Here is a 16,922-nt window from a genome sequence, read left to right as displayed (position 1 = left end):
AGTGTTACATTAATTAAATATGGGTAAATTACTTACCGTCATGTTTTCTCTCATTTCAGAAATATAATTTAATAGTGACGTTTGTATTTATTTTAAATCACAGTATTATACCTTTATAGATCGTCATGAATTGTAAAAGTTTTTATAATAATGTTCCAAACTTGTATAGTATATTTTTTAAGACAGGCTTTATTCAAACCTCAAAAGAAAATTATTCGAGTTAAAAATCTTTTAAAAAAGGTAATTTTTTTGAAGTAACGGTAGAAAAATTCTAAACAAACTTTTTCACTGGAAAGTCATACTATGTATTCTCCTTTGCATAAAAATAATTTTGTGGAATGCACAATTTTATTAAATATTTATAAAATATGTCATCTCAGTAAAAATATTTTATAACTATTGGTTTAATTAATTTATATATTTTTTTAAAAGTTGCGACCCCTTTCCCCCTATTACCAGAATCTGTTTGATTTCATACTTACAGTACACCTGTATAAGGGAAAATAAACGAATTTAATCATTGTTTAACTGTTAATCTAAATTATTAACTTATTGTCGACGCTCGTGACGTTATATTTCATCAATATTCTACCGAAAAATAAGAAACAATAAATTAATAATTTTACATGACTGTACAAGTATAGTTCTTTTGTCTAGAAAATAAAAAAAAAGAAAGTACAAGTAGCGCCACATGACAGAGTGGCGGTAAAAGAAATCTATCATTGAAACTGAAAAATCATATTAGAATTTTTTTAAAAACATTATTTTATTTAATAAAAATGGATGAGGACGGAGAAAATATATTACTTGAAGAAAATTACTATCAACTACTAAATGTTTCTAAAACGGTAAATATTAAGCCACTTGCTATTGTTACAAAATAATTTTATATTTTTGCTTTATCGTATTATATAACTATAAAAATATTTCTTATCTAAAATAATTGTACTGGTTGAAATGTATTAAGTTTTACGTCACTGGAGATGATGTGAAAAGTACTTAGAATCCGTATCTCTTGTAAAATGGTCTTTTAGTTATTTTAGGTTATGATACAGGCAGAAGTCACATGAATGCAAGATGCAGTGTTTTACACCACTGTGCTTTTAATAGTTATGCAGTCGTATTATAAATATAAATACAAATATAATGAATTAATTATCTCATTTATTTGACATAATTAAGATTTCATGTAATGAATTGTATCAGGATAGGACAATATTTGGTTGGCAAAATTTTTATGTTATTAATACCATAATAAATATTAATTAATACGTATTAGCATCCATGGTTTATAGGTAAGCCATCATTAAAACTTATATTAAGCAACATACAAGTTTTGAATTAATCTCGTTTGGATAGTCCTCTACAAATACTTCCATTTAATTTTAATATTTTAAGAAATTTACTCTGTATGCTGACAGAGTGAGAATGCAATGTATCTGTACTCTGTAGTACTTTTGTTATAATAAAAAGAAAATGAATGGTAACCCCCCCTGCACTTACTAGTGCAGTAGTAATAGTAAATCAATATTCATGCTTGCACAAATATGAATGAACACAGGTCAGGTTGTGCATTGTGCCGAATTAATCAGGAATTAACCATGACGGCTTTTATGGAGGATCTATAGAAATTGACTTACTATGATATATTGTTAGCTATGAGACTAATGTGTTAGATTGCTAATAGTTTCACTCTCGTCTCCTCTTTTTTAGTATCAACTGCAGGATGCTACTAAAATATGTCTAGGGGAACTATATAGTAATTTATTCTTTTATTTTCCAATTTATCAAGAGCATATCAATTTTAATCAATAAATCAGTTTTATTTATGTTGATTTATTAATATTATTGAATGTAAAATATTAACAGGCAACATCTGAGGAAATCAACAGTGCATATCGCAGGTTTTCACGCATGTTTCACCCTGATAAACATAGCACAGATCCTAATAAACAGAAATTGGCAGAGCAGATATTCAACAAGGTTAAAGAAGCCTATGAAGTGTTGTCAGATTCACACAAGAGGACCATATATGATACATTAGGTACAAATATTATAATTAAGCCATTTATTATTTTTTGTTATATGAGAATATTATTTATTTCAAGCAAGTAGTTATGCAGTGTAGGCAGAGAGAATTAAGTGCACTAAAATTACATAATATCTCTTGTTTCATCAGATATAACTTGCACTTACACTATGTCCATACAGTCTTAACTCTGCTGGCAATTACATATGGTTTATTTGATTATTATAGTTTAGTTTACATTTTCATCCTTCTGCTTTTGCATTGTATATATTGTTATTTTTCATCATAAATACTCTTTGCATGTTTGAAGTAACATAGCATAGCTTTTCTTTCCTTTTTATAAGACTTAAATCACTTTATTCACACTATCTCATTCTAAAATGCAATTTTATTACCAGCATTGGGTGAAATAACAAAGGAATTATAATAAGTTGCAATTTTTTGGTTGGTATATTTCCAATCTTTACTGAAACCAAATTCAACATACTATCATCATCATATCAGCCATTAACAGTCCACTGTTGGACATAAGCTTCTTAATGGTTTTGCCAATAATTACCACATTAGTCAGACGGATTGGCAACTGCAGTTAGGTTTTGGAGATGTTTTAAGAGGCACACTGCTGCCCATTCCCTGCCCTCTCTTAGTCGCTTCTTACAACACCCACAGGAAAGGAAGGGAATCCACTATTCTATACCGGGATCTACAAGACAAGCTCATTACCAGGCATAATTCTTGCAGTAGTCCTAGAATTGTCCTGATATTTTTAATAGATTTTAATCATGTGCCAATTACTGTGGAAATGTCTTTATGACAGGCTTACTTATTATTAATTTCATAACCACACTTTAAAAGATTTGATTTTTTATTAATTGTTACTCTTGAATCTTAAATTTTTAACAGAAATGTTTTTATTTTTTGCAAAATTTACATTATAACATTTGCATAATGTAAATTTACTTGCATTATTATACAATTATTATTTTAATGCCGCATCATCTTCCTTCCTTTGTTCCATATCTATCGTTTCTCCTCTTTCTGGCCTTGTCATCTTTTATATAGTTCATCCACCTTATTCTAATTCTATTTTAATACTATCTTTACTAAATTTTTTTCAACAGTAAAAATTTTTTGTAAACACTAATAATAAACATTTTGTGTATAATATATTGACTATTTTTTGTACTATACAGGTAAACGTGGTTTAGAAGTCGATGGTTGGGAAGTAATATTTCGTACTCGTACACCTAAGGAAATCAGAGAGGAATATGAACGGTATGTTTCAGATATTTACTTATTTAAAATTGAATTCTTTTAACTTAATTAATTTATTTTATTATTTTGACTGGCAGACTAAAGCGTGAAAGAGAGGAACGAAGGCTACAACAAAGCGCCAATCCTCGTGGTACAATCACACTTTCCATTAATGCCACTGATATGTTTATGAAGTATTATGATGAATATGAAATTTTGTAAGTATATTTTGTGTCTTTTGAACTATTCTTATTCAACTGTTGATACAATGTGTATGTATAATGTCCTTCCTTACATCTTTTTATTGAAATTATATTAAATAAATGATTATTGTTACAATTTTATATTAATGTACTTGTTAATGTATATTGTTATGTAATAATGTAATAAATATAATATGTAATATGTAATAAATAATGTTATAACCTCTCTGTGGATCAATTTTTAATCAGATCTAATGACAATAGTAAAGAACATTACATACACATTGTTTATCTTATTTTTCAATTAAGTTAAATATGTATCCATTTATTATTATAGAGAAGAAGATGCTACAGTAATACCTAACATTGAAGTATCTGGTATGACTATACAGCAATCAATAGATGCACCAGTTACACTGAGAAATACCATGACTTTATCAGGAAACATATCTACACAAAATGGTATAGGTAAGTTATTAGAGAGTTTTTCGACATAAAATCCTAAGAAATCTTATAATTTTATGTCAGAAAACTGTAACACATTAAAAAAATAAAATTATCAATTTTCATCCCATATTCTTAATATTAAGCAGAGATATCTGTATTTTTGCTCTTGTTTCATGAACTTTCTCTTTTTTAAATTATGTAAATTTTGTATTGATTTTTAAATGCTGGTTAAAAACTTGATGAATAATGATTTCCAGCATAATACAAATATGTTTGTCCAAAGACAAAACTACTATCAACATCATTAATTTATTATTATTGCTTATATTCATTACTTATAATTATTACTCCTAATGAAATAAGAAATATGGCTGATAAGTAAATGAAAACATGTTTATAATAAATAAACGTTTTTAGTTGAGGTAGGTTGCTATGTTTTCCTTTTGGTAAGGAAAAGCTATTTAAGCTAAGCTTTATGCAAGGCCTTTTAATGGGTAAGCAGAATTTAATAGTATTAATTACTTAAATATTTGCTTGTTTACAGGAACAGGTTCAGTGACTGCTTGTAACCGACATCTAAGTTCAGATAAGGGTTGGACTGAAGTAGAGTTTGGAATTGGCAATGGCCCTCTTCTGGGATTTAAAATATTCCGAACATTGTCAAGATTAATGTTTTTAAATTGTGGAACAGTACTTCAATTTACGCCTCGTGGGATTTCACCTAGTCTTATTTCAAGCAAGTTATATAATTGTTTTTTAATTTTTTTTTCTAATTTAATGAATACTTTGAGGAGATTGAGTATTAAGTATTTAAATTTGTGTTTCTACCGTGAAACAATATGTTTTTTTTCATGGATGACAATGGAATGATAACCCCGCCTGCGCTAACGGTATACGCTGACGGGGCACCAGTGAGGGATGATAGGTGAGGATGAAAAGGCAGGTTAGTTAGCCCACGTGATGAATACATTTGGAATTCAGCACAATGGTTTCCAGGAGGGACCGCGTGGAGGTCGACCTGTTAGGGTATATTGTTAGCAATGGGACTGATAATCCGCATTACTAATAATCCCTTCCCCCCAAGCAGTATGTTTGCATTGCTGTGTGTGAATTTACAAGGTACAAAGGAATAACACCTGAGTCCTCAGGAATGGCAACACATGGGAGTATCATGGGTGAAACAGTATACTCTGTTATGTCCATGGTACTATTCATGTCTTTAGGCGACGGTTGCCATTTTCAGGTTGGCCGTCAGCTTGTTCGCCATTCTAAGTTGCATACAAAAATGGATAATTTTGTTTATAGCTATGGCATTACAGTTGGATGCACATTCCGTTGGATACCTTACTTACCGAGCTGGTGGTCAAGGTGGGTCCTCGATGACGTCTATATATGTGCGGGATTCCGAAAAATACCATACCAATACAGCCATACAAATTGGGAACCCACATTCATTCATATCTCTGAATATTATGAGGAAGCTACCGCAACATGATATGAAATTGCGATTAGCATTGAAGTAAGTGTGATTTTTTATATTGTTTTAGTTTTTAGCTTTAATATGTATTAAAAATATTAATTGTATCTATCTATCTATCCTATTAAAGAGCTGCGCAATATATTTAATACATATATATATATATATATATATATATATATATATATATATATATATATATATATATATATATATATATATATATATATATATATATATATATATATATATATATATATATATATATATATATATATATATATATATATATATATATATATATATATATATATATATATATATATATATATATATATATATATATATATATATATATATATATATATATATATATATATTATATATATATATATATATATTTTTTTTTTTTTGTTTTTATGTTCACTTAGTATTGCGAACGCACATAGGTTTATGTTAATGGTAAATATATTGTTACACAATATTTTTACCCTTAATATTAAACTAGATATCATTTAATTTATTTGTTTGAATGTAAATTTAAAGAGCAATTGTTTATTTTTAATCATATGTAATTTATGCAAAGCGAATACTTGTATGGCATGAAAAAGTATACAAAGCGAATACTGTTTTATTTGCTTGAATCTGTTGATGTCTCAAATCTATGTTATTGTGAGTGTGTGAATGGTCAAGTTTGTTTGTATATATACATACACATACGGTATTTTAATTGACGTAACATATTCCTTAAAACTGTTGTTAGTATTCCACAAGTCTCAAAAACATTTTTTTATCTTAATGATATTTTTGTGTTACCAAAAACTAAAGAAAATTTTTTTTATAAAAACAAACCATCAAGTGTAGGTTGACTCACTCACCGATAGTTCCGTTTATAACATCTCTCTAAAAAGTTTTGTTTTCTTACATAAAAATTATATTTGAATAACTTATTTTTAGCCGTTGCCGCTTTAGCCTTTCTATATTCTTTCAGCACTGAGTAAAATCTTTGAAAAATCATATTGAATCAACTGGTTAATAATTTGAAATGAAACGAATTAATTCATAATAGTCAATTTGGTTTTTCTAAAAGATGATACGAGTAAATAACGAATGCAGGTGCGGAGTTACTAAGACACATTTTTGCTGCCTGGAAAAATAAAATGAAAGCGATTGAATTTTTTTGTGATCTATCCTTGTGGCCTTCGATTGTGTAGATCATTACTAAAAAGATAGCTTTTAATGGTGTCAAAGACAATAGTTTAAACTTAATCAAATCATATATATTAAACAAAGTCCAAAAAGTTTAAGTAAATAGTTACGTCTAACGGTTCGCTTGTGCCAATAGGCGTAGCTCAAGGGTCTCTACTAGGACCACTCCTATTAATGATCTCGCTTTTGTCATGCAGGGTAGATGTGGCATGCTATTGTTCGCAGATGATACTTCTTTGATTTCTAAAGTTGTCAGATTGACCAAAAATTATGACAATGTAAATAGTGCTTTGCTGCGTTTCTTGCATTGGTTTACAATTAATAACTTAAAATTGAATGCTCAAATTTATCTCTTTTTAAAAATCATAATTTCAATTCTTCTGAAAAATTAAATAACGAACTTCTTGATTTTATATATTCTTGGAATCACTCGTGATAATAAAACTTAGCGGGTTCCTCACATTCAAATCATTGCAACTAAATAAAACGTATGTTATCCGTAGAGTTAAATAGTATATTAATATTGAGGCTCTCAGATTACTTAATTTTAATTACTTTCATAGTATATTGTCCTGTGGAATATTATTATGGGGTAAAGCAGCCGATATCCAAAGCAAATTTCTATTACCAAAACATGCTATTTTTTTTATACTACTTAGAATGGAAAACAAACTGACGGCCCACCTGATGGAAAGTGGTACTCGTCGCCTATAGACATGAGCAATACTATGGACATAACAGAGTATACTGTTTCGCCCATTATACCACCCATGCGTTGCCATTCCTGAGGACTCTGGTGTTAATCCTCTGTACCCTGTAAATTCACGCCATATCCTACCCTTCAAACCGAAACACAGCTATGCAAACACAACTGCTTTACGGTTGAAACACGAATGGCACAGAGGTACCCAAGCAAACGACTTTTGTACAAAGTCTCCCTCTGGCAAATTGCTGCTATTCTCGCGATTTGTTTTATGGAAAGTCGTAAATCCCTAAGAAAGAAATTTAAATAAGCAAATATTTTCTAAGAATATATTCTCACTGTAGCTTTACAATACAAATAAAACTTATTGTAAATATAGAAATAAAAAATTGAGACTTTATTCACGAATACTGAAACTAATTTTAAAGAATGAGTTACATTAATAATATACTGTACGTATATATATCTATATATATATATATGTATATATATATATATATATATATATATATATATATATATATATATATATATATGTATGTGTGTGTTTATGTATGTATATGTATAATGTTTTCGTATTCGTTTGAACAATTGTTTAGATAAACAAGTTTTCAAACGTAAACTTGTAGAAAGTTAAACAGATACGATACCTGTTTTCAAACTTCCACACGTGTGTGGTTACAAACAAATATATTAAGTGATCAAATATAAGTGATAATTATACTTGCAACATTTATTATAATCTTATATTTCAGATTTGGTACTTTCGGTGCGATAGCAGAATATGGTGCGGAGAAAAAGGTGTCACAAAATACTAGTGTTTCTGCAGCAGTGATGTTAGGTGTACCCAGTGGAGTCATGCTTAAGCTCAAGTTAGTAAAACTACTTGTTACTTGTTAACTGTTGACTCCTATCACAACACCATCTGATTACTCAACACGTCTGTACAGAGCCTCGCTAAACCATATATGAGAATATAAATAAATATAAAGAGAATATAAAGTATATGTCTTACTGGCATATGCCCAGTTAAGTCACCCATTATAAGTCTTAGCCACGCATATACTAAACGTCGCATGAAAAGGAGTGGAGAGAGTGATGAAAACGAGCGGCTGCGCTAGGAATCATGTCAATCACTATAGCTTGTTTCAATAGAACTTAATGGAAATATAAACGTTACATTTCCATTAATTAATAATTCACCCGGCCATAAGACACTCCGCTGTTGTCCAAAGATATATCAAATAATTTAGACGTTTCTTTATTTATTATTCAATAATGTCCAAACGATTGAACCGATTTGAATTAAATTTGGTACACTAGTAGGCTATATCCTAAACGCATAGAATATTTTCTCTATTGATGCTCGCAAGCGAAGCTGTAAGAGACGGCTAGTAATGTGATATTGTATATTTGTTTTCTCAGATGGACTTGTTCCACGCAGACCATAGTTGTTCCAATCCACTTGTGCGAAGAGGTGATGCCATCCCCCGTGTTCTACGCGACAGTTGTGCCAATTGTGTCCTGGTTGGTGCTCAAGAAGCTCATTCTAGACCCAATAACTCGTGAAAGGCAGGAACGTGAACGACAGCGTTCCATGGAAGCCAATTATGAAAGGTGAGGCTCTTAAAACAACCTAAATGTTCTCATTGAACTGGCAACATCTGCTTTATTTATTTTGTATTGGTAATTTTTTACAAATAATTATATAGTGTAGTCTGTCATTTTCTTCCAATCAATTTTGGGAAAAACAAATATGCGGTATAAAGTATTGAAAATAAGGTATTAATCAGATAAGATTGTTGTCCTATAACTTTAAAAAAATGTATTCATTATAAATTTACATTCTCATATATATCTTTATAATCGAATTCCAATATGTAAATTGGTTGATTAATGTTTAAGTTGGGTTCTTGGGTTGCACGTTATCTATGGTGCACTCACTAGTCATACATATTGGCCTAGTTATAAAAATATATATTTAATAGATTACAGGAAATGCAACGTGAAGCGAGAGCCACCGTCGAGCTTATGAAGGAAACATATTCCAGAATTAAAAGTGATGAAGAAAAGAAAAAGGGCTTAGTGGTAATACGCGCACTATATGGAAAATTACCGCCAGGTAACTTTATTTGATCATTTATTTGAGTATAGATTATTATAGCGTGTGAGCTATTAAGCTTGATTTAAGTTCATTTGAAATGAGTTTGTTTAGAAACGTAAAGCCTTTGTCTCTTTCTGGGTCTTCCTCTATACTCACAATCATCCACATTTTTATTTAACACGTTTCTTACCATATTTTCTTTGTCCCTGTGAACACATTTAAATAAATAACTTACACATTCATAATCATACAATTAGTTCTAAATTTTTTTGTGTATTACTAGAGTAATAAAACAACGTTATTTACACTGTTCTGCAAGAGTTTATTTTCATGGTTATAATAAAGCAAAATATAATAATATATTAATATGTGGATACTTTTAAATATTTATGCACATCCCTGATATTGTCGATGAGAAATAAAGTGTCTCTATAAAATTGCATATATCTAACTGTTTTATTATGTTTTCTCCCATTAAAATGTGACAGTTAAATTGTACGACGTCTTACAGTCTTATCATCATCATATCAGCCGTTATTTGACTACTGCTGAACATAGGTATCTCCTATAGAGTGTCATAAAGAACAGGGCCGTTATGGCAGTTTACAATTGGGGGAGATTTACAATTAGGACCATGCTATGTTAAATTATATGTCATCATTATCATTACAATCTACCAATGATCCATCAATCACTGTTGAACATAGGTCTTCCTCATATTTAACCACAAAGAACGACCCTTGGCCACATGCATCCAGCAACTTCATGCAACATTTTATATCATTACTCCATTTTGCAGAAGTCGCCACATTCTAAATTACTATAGTACCCCTTTATTCTATACAGGTGCATCAAGTCACGAAATACCTGAGCCAACGGGAGATGGAATATCACCGGAGTGCCCATCACCATTTAGTGAAGTGATTGATGTCACAATACCCGTTCAGTGCCTAGTGAAAGATTCGCGGTTAGAACTATTGGCAGCTAGTAAGGTGAGTTACGCATAGTTTCATCTGAACTGACTGCCAAATTCTTCTAAGATACGGAAGCTAACCTATCTTGATTAGATAGACCATGTGCTACCTGAGGGAACTGTTAAGAGTCATCGAAATCAGCATATATGAACGAGTTGCGAAATTGAAAGCCTTGATTTAATATATGTAAGGATTTGACACTTCTCTCTGCCTACCCTATAAGAGACGTGACTCGAAGATATAAGTACTGCAGGATGTCATCAGAAAAGATTAAAAATAGCATTAATACCAGCAAAGAGTAAAGAAATATAAGAATTTTAAATGTTATTTAATATTCTGTACAAAGTATATGATGATGCGCGATTCTCAGTCGCATATGCTAGATAAATGCTAAATTGCTTGAATGATTGTCAAGATGTAAACAAATTAACACCTTTTTATGTTATAATTTATAATATTAGTATACATTTAAAATATCTACTTGTACTTCCACTATTTTTATACTAAAAAAATTTATTTATATACACGATCGGTCTCGGAACATCATTCTCAGGTATATAAAAATTAAATCAAAACCAATGAAAGTACTATAAGTATTTTAAATACTGAATTAATGACTGTAAATCTCTTATGTAACAATATATACACAAAAAATCTAAATTACGAGAAGCAAGGTAAACAGGCAAAGAAAACTTGTCGCTAAATAGGGATCTCTTCCAGGCAATCTTAAAACATTATATAATCAATAAAATGAGGTTCCGTCAAGAAACAACGACACAATTAATGACCAAACAATTTATTTTCACAGTCGGAGTTGCCGGGATTTTTTGATCCATGCGTGGGCGAGGATAAACATCTAACAGTGCAATACTTCTTCCACAACAACCTTCATTCCTGCACCGTGTCCGACTCTCAACCTCTAGTCCTGCCACGTAATAGTTAGTATACAATCTATATTATTGTTTAAATAAGATTTACATAAAACATTGTATGTATCTATTTATAATAGTAACTTGGCAATGGCAAATAATCTGTCTACGCACCTGATAGAAAGTGGTAACGGTCATCTATAAATATACAGAACAACAATATAGAAATCATAGAAAATTCTTTTTGACTCCTCGTCTTGAGGATTAAAATGTTCTCTGTGATTTTACTGCTTCTTATCGAAACGTAACCATGCAAGCATTATCCATCAGGTATACAGATATTGCAGACACATATAAATTACAAAAACAAATGTCAAAAACAAGAACTGCCAAAAAAAATTACTACTAATTGAATTATTTAATCTTTAGATATAAAATGTATTTACATGTTTATGTATTAATGAATTACGTTAAATAATATATAATTAGTTGATATAATTGTATAAGTATTGTTGCTTCCTATCTGCCTTAATTAGAGCTAGTTATTCGTAAAATATTCATTTTATTTGGTGAAAAGTACAAATTCGAGTACACATTTTTCTGTCGATGGCTGCAAATTGTTTATTTATTAATGTTGTCCTGTTATTTTGTTAATTATAACTAGTTTATGCCCGCTACTCGTGCAAGTAGGAATACCGTTTTATATGTACGAATGAAATAGATAATTTCTAAATCATGTGAAATGTGAAATGTGAATAGGACTTTATTTTCCGCGCTTAGCCTCTATTTCTAAATCATAAATAAATAACGTGACGAGATAATTTAGATTTTGAAATAGAGCTTCCGGAACACAACTGTGATAATTGCGGCAATTCGATGCAAGTTATTAATGCGTGATGCCAGAACAAATAGAAAGATAAACAGACTAATGCTCTAAAAATATTGTTTTAACTTCTATTCTCTTAATAAGAATATTAACACCACTCATTACCTAATTTTGTTTTTTTATTCACTTCTCCGTATTTTTCGTAACATAGACGTTCTTTACATAAGCTACAAATGACTAGATTCGATAAGGAAGAAAGGACAAGATTGTTTACTAGATATATCCAAGTATAAAAACAAATCAACATATAAGGAAACCTATAAACAAGCGGTAATCGTGTATAGAATATCGATTATATAAAATCGTATAAATTAAATTGACAAACTAAGCTCCGCAAATACTGCAACGCGTGTAATAGTGATAAAATTAATATTGAACCAATACGAGAGTAAATCCTATTAATTGCGAAAAGAAATAGCGAATCATCGCATCATCATCTTCTTGTCCTTACCTTAATTATTTGGGGTCAGCGTAATATGATTTTATTGATAATACACAAGGTTTTGACCCTTGGTTTTACGACCGGCTGTCTATCTGGCGTTAACTCTCCTTAGAAATGCATTTATTGATGGTATCCGCAACCTATGCTATGGTGGATAGATTTAAGCAAAATAAGGGGGATGTTGTGAAAAATTAAAGGAAGTTGGTAAAAAAGGAATGAATGATTTATGGGGAAAAGGGAGTGAGGGACACTACAATTGTGGAGGGGTTACTGGTCAGAAAATGCAGTTTGGGAGACCAAAGCCCCATGCCCCGTATGCCCTTAGAATCGTATAGGTCTCTAGAGAGGAATACTAAAAAAAGAAAAACGTACGTCACGTACGTAACACACAAAAAAAAAATTATAGTCGTAAACCTTTTGTCAAGAGTAAGGCCAGTTTGTTTTTGTCGGACAAAATCGTAAATTATTATACGACAGTAGACTACAGGTAGGGAATGAAGATGGCTAACGCGATTGTTGACCTTTACTCAAATGAAATTAAGGCTGAATTTAAAGTAGGCACGTTTTTATTGCTTCTCATTCAATGACTGATATTTCACAATATTAATAATTGAATGGAACACAACCTCCTAAAGGACCTTGTGTACTATAATTATATGTAACAATTTCGTAATAAAATCAATGATACACTCGTAATTTACTTGAACTCATTGATTACCATTTTTTTATGCCATTAATTCCTAGATGATCTATATACTTTTATACAACTATAATGACAAGTATAGAAGTACAATGAACGGCACCATGAATATGTCAGAATTAACTGTGACTTACTTGGTACATACATCGTTGCCGTTGGCCATTCCTGAGTACCAAGATATTATGTCTCCGTACCATGTAATTTCACTGCCACTCTTTCACCTTTCAAACCAAAATACAGACGTAACCGTAAAAATACATACGGAACTTGAGATACTTCCTAGCAAATAACTCGTAAAAATATACCTCTGTTAAAAAAATAAATGCCACAGAACATACTGCATAGTACCTTCTCGTTACAAACCTAGGGGTCTGCTAAAAAAAGTTTAATTGTCGTTATTGGCTAATATTTTTTATTTTATTTTTTTCAGATCATCGAATAAAGAATCATAGATCCTGAAAATTGAAGTCAAAGCGCAAGTGTTTGTTCACGGCGCGAGACCGCCAGCACACGCTACAGTAAAAACTAACTGAGAAGGTGTTTTAAAGATTAGCGAATTCGAAATGCAATAATTTTATAATAATGAAAACGATGATGAACATACAAGCTAATATAATTTCGTTCGAATAAGACGAATAGGATGGACGGAGAACGGCCAGTCTGTTTTTTTTGTACATAGCACATTTAGTAAATAATGTTGGCGGGTATAATTTTTGTGTGTCTGTTTTTATGTTAATGAAATTACTATTTTAAAATAAAAAGCAAAAAACATGCTCACATTTATATTAACTATAAAAAATTCTACAACGTTATAACACTGAATGCTTTTTATTGTAGTAAATTGTCTATGGTATAAAAGACATGACAGAATTGTTTATTAAATATGCCAACTGAGAAAAAATAGAGTACAATGTTCGTCTTCAAGACATGTACCATTTTCATTCAATTAAGCATTGCCATTCAAGTAGGTTTTTAAAGATGAATAGAATATCTTTAAAAATTATATATTTATGAGGTCTGTATATACATAGGAATATAATATTGATAATTATTATCATTAAATATAACTATTAGTATCGTTGAAAATTTAAAGTGTCTATTGCAACTTACTGGTATAAATATTATATTTATTTATATAAATAAATAACTTATATAACTGGTCATGGTTTAGTAAGGTTCAGTCTGTACACCTATCAAAAAAAAAATGGCACCAACATAGTATGGGAAGGACTTAACAGAAAGGATTCAGTTCACATTATTAAAAATGAGATCATGCTTCTAGAATTACGTAGGAATTTCATATTCGTTCGTACCATTGTCTTAAAATAGAAAGTCTGTATACCGTTTTGGTGCAATTGCCACATTTATATCCATTTCGTGAGTTCTTTCTGCTAAACCTCGTCCATTTATTATTATAAAATTTTATCCTAAAATTCCATCAATTTATTATCGTATGCGCCTTCTCAGTTGAATAGAATTGTACTCTAATTAATATTATGTTGAAATCTACCAAAATCCAGAGCAGTATATATAACTGCATATATTGTATTTGAAGGCAATTAGATACATGTAACATTCCATTTTAAATTATCATTTTTCTTTATTTCATTATTATTCTTTCATTAATAAATTATCACTTAATTCGAATGTTTTTTATATATGTCAGGTCCCTTATAAAGTGGCCAGAGAGAACTGGATGTCAGATAGCCCTATCAAGAGTATTATAAATTTAACAGTGCAATGTTATTCAAAAAGTATATATAAATACGTTTTTCTTACCATTGTGAATAGCTGATGAAATTTCTAGTAATTACAGTAACATTTTTTTACAAAAGCTGATTGAGTTTTTAATAGGTAATTGTTAAATTTTATGTACACATTTTCAATATTATATATATGTATACAAATAAAATTGTATTTATTAAAATGTTAATGTAATTTTATATTCTGCAATTAGTATGCGATTGACAAAATTTCGAAGTGTTAGTTCAACTAATAAGAGTTTCATTTCCAAATCTTTTTAATCATACAGTTGTTAAAATATTTTTAAATATATACCAGTGTTTTAAAATATTTTAAAGAACATTTTGCTAAATAATTTATTTATTATTAGGTGAAATGTTGTCACGCTATGCTTATAATTTATAACATTTTTTTTATACAACTTTCAACATTAGGCATAGAGAGCTTTTAATTTAATTTATACTACCTACTTTTAATTTCCGTTAATGATACAGACCATGTCGATATGGTTAAGGTGCACAGCATGATCGTGTCGTTGCGATATTGTACTTAACGACAAAATCTCGTCGTATTGTACCAGAAAACGATATTTACATTGTATGTAAGAGATCGAATTGAGCTCACTAAAATGGGCGTCTTTAATTTATCCTAACACGGCATGATTTTGTTTTACCGATATTTCCGTATTTGTCACTGACATGCCGTGCACGTCTGCGATATCGTGACGGAAAATTAAAGTCATCTCCAATTTTGCAATTTAAATTAACTTTAAGCGCTAAATTCAAATTAGTGTTTGCATTTGCATACATTTTACTCTCCTATTAACTTAGTGCCATATTATTGTAAATTATAACATCGAATAGTAACAAAAAAGTTGTTTTTTTTATTATTATTTTTATGTAACAGTATTAAAAAATTAATTAATTGTTGTTAAAGTGCAAAATTGGAAATCATTATGTTTTCAATGCTCATATACGAAGGCTATATTGAAAAACATTATTTTATAAAATTATATTAAATCAAAATTATAAACAATGATTTGTTATTTTTAAATAAAATTTTAAATTAATTAATTTAATTATTTATTTATAATAAATAAATAACAGAAAAACTGATTCCACAAATGACCTATCGTGTATTAGCTGCGTACTATCTATTTATGTCTGGTTTATTATTTATAAATATTTATCTGGAAAAATGCTTATGAACTAGTGAGAGGGACGCAAAAGACTTCAATTATATTTAAACCTTCATGTAGATATCCGTTACATATTAAATTATGTAGTGTTTGCTTATCATTGAAAATATATACATATAATACTTTTCTGGATTTTGTTAAATTTGTTATAAATTTACTAATGGAGTACAGATTACAAATAATTACTTATCGTTACCTTGTTTTAATGTTCACTGCTTCTGCAGTTTTGGATGCATGATGAGAGTTACACAATGGTTGTTATTATTTTAGTTTATATCACGTTGGGATATGTACATTTACTACTGAAACATAATTGAAAATATTAGATCGTTCTTTGTATATCAACGCTGTCATATATTTAGACAGTTAGCATGTCAATGTCTTCTAATTAATAAAACATAAATTTGTTTATTTCATTTGGTTTTTATTTTTAAGGCCTTCATACACGATGTTTATTTTATTTGTGAACAAAATATCCTTAGTATAAGTCTTTTACTTGCATCATGTGTGTGCATTGTAGCATACAAATTTAAATATTCCATTATGTTGAGATAAAATGTGCGTTTTGGTTTGTCAACTTAAAAGTAAAGACGAGGTAAATATAAAGAGATATTTTTGTATCAAAATGATTTCAGTCATGAGTAATTTCACTGTCATACCCCATTCTTCAAAGGATATAAAGTA

The 16,922-nt window shown here is 29.7% G+C and overlaps 1 protein-coding gene across 1 annotated transcript; it reads left to right on the top strand.

Moving 5' to 3' along the window:
- The first annotated feature begins 699 nt into the window (after positions 1-699).
- Positions 700-16,654, top strand: LOC113518575 (dnaJ homolog subfamily C member 11). Its single transcript, XM_026903564.3, has 13 exons — positions 700-848; positions 1,870-2,044; positions 3,223-3,304; positions 3,382-3,501; positions 3,824-3,954; positions 4,478-4,669; positions 5,239-5,452; positions 8,078-8,194; positions 8,748-8,939; positions 9,311-9,444; positions 10,273-10,418; positions 11,209-11,338; positions 13,728-16,654. Exons 1-13 carry the CDS (start codon positions 780-782, stop codon positions 13,754-13,756), a joined length of 1,731 nt encoding a protein of 576 aa, XP_026759365.2. The 5' UTR covers positions 700-779; the 3' UTR covers positions 13,757-16,654.
- The last annotated feature ends 268 nt before the right edge of the window (positions 16,655-16,922 follow it).

Source organism: Galleria mellonella, unplaced genomic scaffold (assembly GCF_026898425.1).
Source record: "Galleria mellonella isolate WM207_F2 unplaced genomic scaffold, CSIRO_AGI_GalMel_v1 utg33, whole genome shotgun sequence".
In the NCBI taxonomy this organism is placed as follows: domain Eukaryota; kingdom Metazoa; phylum Arthropoda; class Insecta; order Lepidoptera; family Pyralidae; genus Galleria; species Galleria mellonella.
Note: the sequence above shows the minus strand (reverse complement) of the source record. Positions and strands in the feature narration are given on the sequence as shown.